This window comes from Macadamia integrifolia, chromosome 3 (assembly GCF_013358625.1).
Source record: "Macadamia integrifolia cultivar HAES 741 chromosome 3, SCU_Mint_v3, whole genome shotgun sequence".
Lineage (NCBI taxonomy): Eukaryota > Viridiplantae > Streptophyta > Magnoliopsida > Proteales > Proteaceae > Macadamia > Macadamia integrifolia.
In genome coordinates this window covers 24,038,782-24,048,367 of record NC_056559.1, presented here as the reverse complement: position 1 = coordinate 24,048,367, position 9,586 = coordinate 24,038,782, and the positions used below count along the sequence as shown (strand labels likewise).

Sequence of the window (9,586 nt, the reverse complement as noted above, 5' to 3'; positions counted from 1 at the left end):
CTTCTTGAAATTTAAGGGTAAATATACCTTATCACATGGGGAGGAGAGATAGAGATGTCGGAGTCATATGTTTTAATTAATATGTTTAGAGAGGATGTGAGGGTTTTGAGCTATGTGGTTATTAGGAATTGTTGTTACTAATCAATAAGTAGTTGGGTATTGTAGGAGTGTTGTAGACGTGGGGATATGCAGTAACTATTTTGTAATGAATATCCTCCCCAATTTAATAAGAGGGATAATAGAATGAAAGACAAGTAAGAAGCATTGAACCCCTTTTATTCTCTCTTTGAAAAAGAGGTTAGGCGACCTTCTAATACACCAATGAGGCTAGGCAGCCTCCCAATTATGCCAAAACCGACCAAATCCTACTGTTTTTCCTATTCTCTCTCTTCCCTATCTTATTCCCTAATTTTTCTCTGCTTATTTACTTCTCTTAATTCATGCTCGTATTAAAAAGCCATGAGTTCAGATCAATGATCCATTATAACATAAGGGAAAGGGTTTCCCACATGAAGTACTAATTTGGATGTATAGAACCCCCAATGACGAATCATGAATAGGGGGTTTTGGGGAAGAGAGGGGTGAAGCCCTCACTTTTTTAAAAGGCCATATAGACAATGTGTGAATCTTTTTCTCATAACATAATTATGCTTGGGCAAAGAGAGTACATAGCGAATGAAAAACCTAACCCTCCATTCTAAACCCCCATAATGGACATTTATTGTAATCTAAAGGCGAATAGGCCAGCAAAGAAAACGTAAGTGTCTACTAGTACACTCTGGTTTTCTTCGCATGCTCAGGCAAGCCGCCAAACTTGCTAGGCTCCGACTACCCATGCTAACAAGATTTACACAATATCAGGTTATATTGGATCCTCAAACATTATAATAAAACGGGAAAATTGCCTAGTTCTATTAGATAAGAAAAAGAATTACAAAACAAGTAGATTAAGAAATTGTCCCTAAGAATGTAGAAACCAGGCATCCATACCAGCAATAGACTTGCTATTATTAATCTCATCAATTGAACTCTATCAAGAGCATCTAAAGAGTAATATATCTATTTTCAATAACATACAGTAATGATTTTCACATCTCTATTGAAAAGAAAATGTACAGGTATGTACTGAAGTTGTCAACAACTACTGCTTCTATTAGTAACCACCCTCAAGAACATAGTTGTTTGCTCTTGAGATCACCAAGCCAGAATAAGTTGTTGTCGTCTTTACGCACTGTAATGTTCAGCTCAGGTAAATGACATTTGAGACGATTCCAAAGATTCGCAGTCCCTTCATCACAGATCACATTCCTTAGATTCACAAGGCTAACGGCCGAACAAGGCAATTCACTCAGTTCTGAGGACCCTCCCATGTTGAGCTTTCTCAAACTACGGAGATCACTAATCCATTCAGGCAGCTCCACATTGATACAATCAGATATATCAAGAAAACTTAGCACCTGGAGTTCTCTTAAAGAATCAGGTAGCTCAGACAACTTTGTACAAGCATGAAGCCTTAGCACTGTTAAATCTCTCATATTTCCAATTCTCTCAGGTAGTTCAGATAATTCATGACAGTTAGTTATGCTGAGACTCTGTAAGTGGACAAGATTGCAAATCCCTTGAGGCAATTCCACAAGGTCGTTGCAATAGTCGATATCAATCTCAACAAGATTTGGAAACATGTAGGGAAAATCGATCTCAGAACTCAATGCTTGGCCAAATTGACACATGAACAATGATATCTTCTTCAAGTTCTTCAATGGCATTGCGATTTCAGTGAGGGAAGGGACCAAAACCTTTTCCAACCTTACTCTCTTTAAATGGGACAAATAGCTAGGTATTGTCAAACAATTCAGTTGGGTATAGTAGTGTCCATGATTTACTATAATTAGAACCTTCAGCTTCTCCATTTCCTCCATGAATGGGGGTAAATTGTAGTTAGTTGCAAAGAAATCCAGGATTAAAACCTCAGCTTCGGGAAGATGCATGTTGCACCAGTTTGACAAGAACTTTTCACCTGCAAACAATTAGAGAAAATGACAACATTGGAGAAAGATACTTACAGTTAACCATCTCTTTATGTACAAGAATGCAGGTAAAGAAACCTGTGTGGATAGAGACAAGGCGTGCATTGAACTCTTGTTCCCTCTTTCTCTTAAGAAGGCTGTCTTCTGTTCTCTCCATGATTAACCTTGTACTCTGCTGCCGGCTTCGGTAGATAGCCAAGTCTCTAAGAAGATCATGCTGGGTAACAAATAGCTTATTCATGTTACCATCAATCTCCCCTGCATCTCTGCTTGTTTACAAGGGGAATTCTGCTACTCAGAAAGTGATTTTATAGGTGGACACAAAGGCTCCCATTTGGTTGCATGTAAAAAGAAGTGAAAGTTTTCTAACCATGATTGTATAATCTACCTAAAATTCTTATCATAAATTGTAAATATGTTTTTTCAGATATAAAATATATTTTACTATTCAAATCAAAATAATTTGATTGTAAAGTAAAGAAAGAGACAGGTAATAAAAAAAATACAAGGAGCCATGCAAAAGGTGATTGACTGAATATAATAATAAGGTTCTGGTTGCCTACCTAACGCACCAGTATAGAAGTAAGTATGCAGTAAAGAAGTACAAAAAGCTAAAGGTTAAGGCTAAGGTAAAGGGGGGGGGGGGGCACCTAACACATAAACAGGGATTCACAAACAAATAATGCAAAAAAAAAAAAAAAAAAAAAAAAAAAAAAAGACATGTAAGATCCAGATAGGTTCTACCCACACAGATGGCAAGATTCTACACAAGACACTCTCAACAAATAAACGGAATGCGCAAACTGAAGCAAAGCAAGGTACAAAGATAGTGCACCAGTACATATACGTGTCAAATAAAAAATGATCAAGTAAACAAGTGTAAAGTAAGTAAAGTAAAATTTAATAACCATATTTGATATGTGTTGGAGTTAGTTACACTATAATGTAAGATACTGATTAAAAAAGATTTCCACTTTTGTACTTAGATTTCCTTTGCAACCAAACAGAGCCAGAGTGGCAACAATGTAATTATAAATTATTAAGAAAATAGTAAATTACATGAGATACCTAATGTTTAAGGAAACTATTGACGTATGTTTTAAGAAATATGTTTGGGATACTTGGCACTCAAAAGGTGTAACATACGATGATAAAATAATAAAAATGCCCAAAGTTCCCATATCTATTAAATTCAATTGGAGGATATGATTTAACATCAATTTTTTTTTTTTAAAGATATTTTTTAACTTTTGATTCAGATCATGGTTGTACATATAACATCTTAAATCATAACAAACATCATGGTACAATCAGATTTAAGACCATACTAACAATAGCTTAAAAAAGAATAAAATTGGAATAATATGATTCAATCAATCATAATGTTATTAAACTGTCATAAATTTTAAACGATTATATTTGGAAGGATTCAATCATAATGTTAAAAGGCCATCATAAATTTTAAATGATTATATTTGGAAGGATAAAATTCGAATATAATTAATAAAAAAAAAAAAAAAAAAAGGATTTACATTATAACCGTTCATGGAGTATTTTTAATACTAAAAAAACACAACAGCAAAGGTCGATATTATTTGATCATTATATACATTTGATCTTGTATCTTACAATCAACAATTTAATTACATGATTGGATGCTTTTAATGATCCTATCATAAATCGAACTTTATAATTGCATTTGTTATGATTTAAAATTCTAAATGAACAATTATTATATAAATTAAAGATTGAAAAATGCTAAAATATAGTGATTAAATTGTATCTTTCAAATTATAATCTTTTAGAAATTTTGGATAGTCTGATCTTAGATTAGGTTATACCATTGTTTCTGTCATGATAATGTTAATCGATCGGCCAAGATCAAAATCAAACATTTAAAAATGTTAAAAACATTATGGTCAAATCCTATCCTTCCTATTATAATATTTTTTTCAACTATTGATAGTCTAATCTTAAGGGAAATTTTCTAGATCTATGAGATAAGAAATTAATTACAAAACAAGTAGGTTTGACTTTGTTTTACACCTACTTGTCTTGTAAACCTAATAGTTTTGTAATTTTTTTTTTTGGTAATCTTGTGGAACTAGGAAATTGTCCCTCAAATCATAAATCAAATTGTAGCATGATGTTTGCCATGATTTAAAACACTACATGCATGACCATGATCCAAATCAAGTCAAAAAGAAAATGCAAAAGCGTAATATTAAACCATATCCTTCTAATCTGGAATCTTTTTTATAGATATAGGAACTTGGGCATTTTTATTATTTCATTGTTATATGTTAATGCCTCCTAACACTTAGTGTATAGTTTAAATACACCAAACATACTTTTACAACATTAGGTATCTTAAATTTAAGATATCTGGTGTAATTCACCGTTAATAAAATAATGGATTTAACAAAATAAGAGAGTTTTACACAAAAGCTAGCTCAGTTGAAAATTCAGAAGTTCTCATAGCACGGCTCCATTTGTAGATAATAGTATTGAATTATATTTCCCTTCATTACCATGATATGTTTTTTCACATTCCATTCCTTGTGATAACTATGAGTAATGACTGATACTTTAAGATGTAATATAAATGTCATATGGGAAGTGACAAAGGAAAAAAAAAAACAATATTGGCAGAGAGAGAGAGAGAAAGCATACCTTGAGATTTCAATGAGACTAACAAGATTTTTAGTGGAAAGTTCATGGAGGTTGATGTAAGCATCAACTTCATCTATTCCATGGAGTTCAACCCAAATATCTATCAGAGCTGAAGCAGGGATCCTTTGGTCTTCAGGAAAGGAACTCAAGTCCATAAAACATTCTTGAACCTTCTTCTCCAAATTATCTATGCTTGTTCCAAGTATATGCAGCAAAACACTGTGGGACTCAAAAATGGAGCAACTTGACAGCTTCCTCTCAGTGCTTTGCCACACCCTGGGAGGTTGCCTACGCAATGAGTGTCCAATCACCGAAAGAACAAGTGGTAGTCCCTTGCAACCATCTACTATCTACATTTTACAATTTCAATCACAATCAGTTGTAGTTTGGGAAGAAGCATGGAGAGCACAATAACAGCATAACCATCCCAAAAGCTTGAACTTGTAGGAGGAGAGACTCAGGGGGTGTATAAGGGGGGTTGAAGGCTAAGTAGTTGCCAATGTGGGACTAAACTCCCAACACATCCCGTGCTGAATATCTAAATATCCTTTTACATGATGTAATGCAAACATTGTATGTATAGATAGCAGGTAGATGAAGCACCTTGTTTAGAAGATCCCAATCAGGCTCCTCATAGTTCCCATTCCCATTCTGAGGAAATAGTGCTGAGTGACGAAAGAGTGCCATGGCATCTGGTTCAGTAAGCATTTTCAAAGAATATATATCATCAAATGTTGGACATTTAGTTCTTGAAGTAACCAGGATCTTATATTTTTCTATCTTGAAGACAAATTTCTGAACAAGTGAGTCATCCCAAACATCATCCAGAACTAACAATGTGGTATTTGGTTCCCTCTCCAGAAGGTTTCCCAGCTGCATTACAGCATCTTCATCATCTAGGAATGTAGGTGTTCTATTCATCATCATCTGTTGAAACAATCTCTCTACTATCCCCTTCAAGTTAGGTGTGCTTGAAACTCTAAGGAAGAATATGTTCTCGAAACTATCTGTCAAACCAGGGTGTTGAGACAATTGCCATAAGCAGCAAGTTACAATTAGTTCCTTGTGTAAAAGAAGAAAAGTCTATAGTAATCAGGAGGGTATAATATATGTTGAGCTTGTAATTAACATAAACATATAGTTATTTTTACAAGACAAAGAAGTAAAAAGTAATTTGAACAAGATAGTGATGTATCCAAGTAATTAAGGGAGCTCATTTATTGAACAAGAGATCCAGTTTATCACAAATCTGAGGTGGAATGAGAATGTTTTTCAGCAGAAGGTGTTCAGTCTCTTTGCTTGTTTGCTTGACTTGGTATGTTGCTAGGTTTTCTGTTGTTGTATCCTAAAATAGGTACCTTCTTCTTATTATTTGGACATAATTAACAAGAATTTACTTTCTGTTAATCAATGAATTTATTTTTGATGTTATGAATTTAAAAGTGTTAAATTACTTGGAGGGCCAGGATCCGGGTAGCAGACCCCATCTAGCTGTGTTCTACCTCGTTACAATTGTGTTTTTTTTTTTTGATCCATATAGTCGACCCATTAAAGTTGGGATAAGGCTTTGTTGTTGTCGAATTTAACAGTGTTAGTTTTCTATCATGATCAATAATTTTTTATTCACCATATTATCCGGAACATAGTAAAATATGGAAGATTTCTTTTGACAACTTCTGGAGACAAATTGGTTATTTAAGGTAAAGTCTTTAAGCAATTGAAACAACAGACAGATTATTGGAATAAGTTATAAGTAATTTTAACTTTGTTGAGTAGAACTTATAATTTCACTTTGAAGAGGTATCAAAACTCTCTAGATGGGGCCATATTTCTACCACATGGCATGTCAGATTGGGTTGTAACTTTGTGAACAAGTGGATCTTAGGATCCCTTGCTCCCATGTCAATCGGCGGCCAAATTAGAGTTTACCAAGTGACAAAACAATGGATTGAAGAATTCAGGACTACACAGATGGTGAATAGGAAAAATGGGCGGCTGACAAAACAGGGATGCATTGACATACATGGGGTATTTGATTAAATTTAACTCTGAAATATGACCCATGGCTAGTGCAGGCTGGTCCCTACATATTTAACATCAAGATTGCAGATAACTTCCACGTCGTAGAAATAGGTGGTCGTCTGAATAACCTCTTCAAATGAGCCCTCCTAGAAAAACTATTACATATAGAGAAAGGTAAAAGGTTCTCTATACAGCAACCAACCAAGACAATCTGTGTAGGCAAGCACATCTGTTTTGCCACATGGAAGAGTGATGTGGTAAATCTGACCATTAGATTACAAGAAATGGTATTCGTTGGCAAATGTCAAATTTTAGCATGAAATTCAATCATGTACCCTCCCATCTGATGCCATATCCTTTAGTGTACGTCCATGCACCCCATTTGTAGTCCCCTGCACCCTCTTAGATAGGGGTGCAACTAGAAAACCCAGCCTAGGTCCAGCCCGGCCCAACCCGACCCTGAATGAACCCGGTAGCACTCATTTTTGTCTTTTCATAGTTAGGCAAGTCCGGGGTAGCCTTGTTTTAATCCGTATGTATGACATAGTTATGTATAATTGTATATTATATATTTATATAGACAGGGCTGACCGAGTCAAGTTCAACTCGAGGCCTCAGGAAAGACCGGCCTAGAAATCTAAATTCTAGCCCAGCCCATGCCCTGAAAAGCCTACTCGAGGTCCTATCGGACTCAGAGCAGGCTTTGGCGTGCTCAGGTTGGCCAGGTCAAACTTGCACCCCTAGCTAGTAGGGGTGTCAATCAGTCGGTCCGGCTCGGTTTCGGTCCGGGTTGAGTCTGTTTCGGTGTGGGAAAGTTGAAACCGAAACCGAAACCGAAACCGGATCCGGTTTCGGTTTGTCTTCGGTGTCTTAAATCGATTTGTAACCGGGTTGGTTTTGGTTTTTGGTCCAGTTTGGATTCGACTTTCCATACAAATGTTTACAAAACTATGCAAATTTTGATTTTTTTAATGAATTTTGGAGTGTTTCGGTTTCTTACCTGTTTGGTTTCAGTTTCGGTCCGGGTTTTGAGCCGGTTTCGGTTTGGTTTCGGGTTCATCCAGTTTCCGGTGCGGTTCGGTTTGGTTTTGGGATTGCAATACTCCAAACCGAACCAACCCAATAAGGCTTCAGTTCGGTTCAGTCCGTGTTGTTATCGGTTCGGTCCGGCCGGTTTTACCGGTTCGGTCCGGCCGGTTTTACCGGTTCGGTTTAAGAATTGACACCCCTACTAGCTACTCTTGGATGTCCTAGATTTTTTTCACTTTTTGTTTTACCACTTTGCAAACTTGGATGGGTCTGAAATTTGGAATGTGAACAAAGATCCTTACAATAATGTTGTTCCCTTCATCCATGTTTCTCACTCTAGTTTGCAATTTGTGCAATCAAATCAAATGGTTTCAGTTATGCTAAACTTCAAAATGCATAAAAATAAAATCAAATATTACACACTAACAAGAAAAAGGTGTGGAAATCGTCTGTAGCATCTGCACCGGTGCAGTGAGCATCAGGTGGCTGGCAGCCCTTTGGGGCGCATGCCCAGATGCTCTCAGCCGTCCTATATTTACCGCACCTCACCGCTCGCTGCACAAGATGTGGACTCAAAAAAAGGAGTAGAGGGTAATGAAAATTTCATACCTTCCACATCTTTATCTCGGCAAAGCATGGCAGCTAAAGTTGTCTTCCCACAACCTGGAGGACCACACAGCCCAAGAACCCTCACATCCTCTCCAAACAATAGCTTCTTCAGTTCCATCAGAGGCAAATCCATTCCAAAGGTCTTGTCTGGGACCGGAGCAGAGCATGAAACCTCTGGTCTCAGACTAAAATTTCTCCCTTCTCTGAGATCAGCAAAGATCTGTTGACTGAGAAGCCACGTATCTGCCAAAACTCCCATATCGAAACAATCACGCAAATTTCTATTCAGTTCGACGATTTGTTGGGAGTATCTGGACTTGTTGAAGACGTTCCAGAATGGGATATTCAAACAATTCCACATAAGTTCCTTCCCTTTCTCCAACTCTATCTTTAATTTCTCGATATGGGTTCTTGGACGCTGATCTGTTAACTGAGCATTTAAACGATCGCCTTCTTCGATCGTAGGAATGATGGTTTGGAGAGTGGATTGGAGTTGCCCCAGATGATCTTTGAAATGATGAACCCTACCTTTGGTTTCTAAAATCAAATTCAGTAATTCTTGCGCTACTGGACCCAGAAGAAGTCCTCCCAAAAATTCCATCTTCTCTCCTTCTCTGCCTCTGTAAAGCTTTGATTTTCAAGAATCCCCAAAATTCGAATTTATTCTCTTTCAATTTAACTTCATGGTAGATCTTCGAGAGGGAAAGACGAGGAAGCTCCAGAGTAATTATCCTGAGCTTATGTTTCTTTAATCCATGTAGCAACCTTCCCTGCATCTGCTGTAACTTGCAAAGATCAATTTTTTGGCTAGTATGGTTTACCCAGACTTTCTGAGAAACTGCCCAGGTGATAACTGGGCAGGTTTGCAGAGAGAGAGAGAGCATAGCTGCGTCGACCTTCATTGTAAATTTTAATTCCATTGTCGTTTTCGTTGGGAAACTTTCTCCAACAAAAATTGTTTTAAAATGATTACACTTTTTTTTGTTATAATAAGGGTAACATTCATTCTTGGATTCAAGAGTCCGATTTTTTTCAAACCGTATTGGGAAGAAGCAGAGAAGAAAATTCCTTGGCTTCTGTTAGGGGTGTCAAACGGTGCAATTTTGGCTATTTGATTTGGTTTTGATTCAATTTATGATTTGATACAGTAAAACTAAAACTACATCGGACAAGAAGAATGTAAAATCAGAATCATTTTCATCTAGTTTCAGTCTTAATGATTTTTA

The 9,586-nt window shown here is 36.5% G+C and overlaps 1 protein-coding gene across 1 annotated transcript; it reads right to left on the bottom strand.

The window, feature by feature from the left end:
• Nucleotides 1–987: 987 nt before the first annotated feature.
• Nucleotides 988–9,291, bottom strand: LOC122072671 (putative disease resistance protein At5g47280). The gene is made up of 5 exons (XM_042637055.1): nt 8,361–9,291; nt 5,304–5,707; nt 4,701–5,050; nt 2,106–2,293; nt 988–2,017 (listed from the first exon to the last, which is right to left on the bottom strand). The coding sequence occupies exons 1-5, from the start codon at nt 8,959–8,961 to the stop codon at nt 1,167–1,169; spliced, it is 2,394 nt and encodes a 797-aa protein (XP_042492989.1). The 5' UTR covers nt 8,962–9,291; the 3' UTR covers nt 988–1,166.
• Between the last annotated feature and the right edge of the window lie 295 nt (nt 9,292–9,586).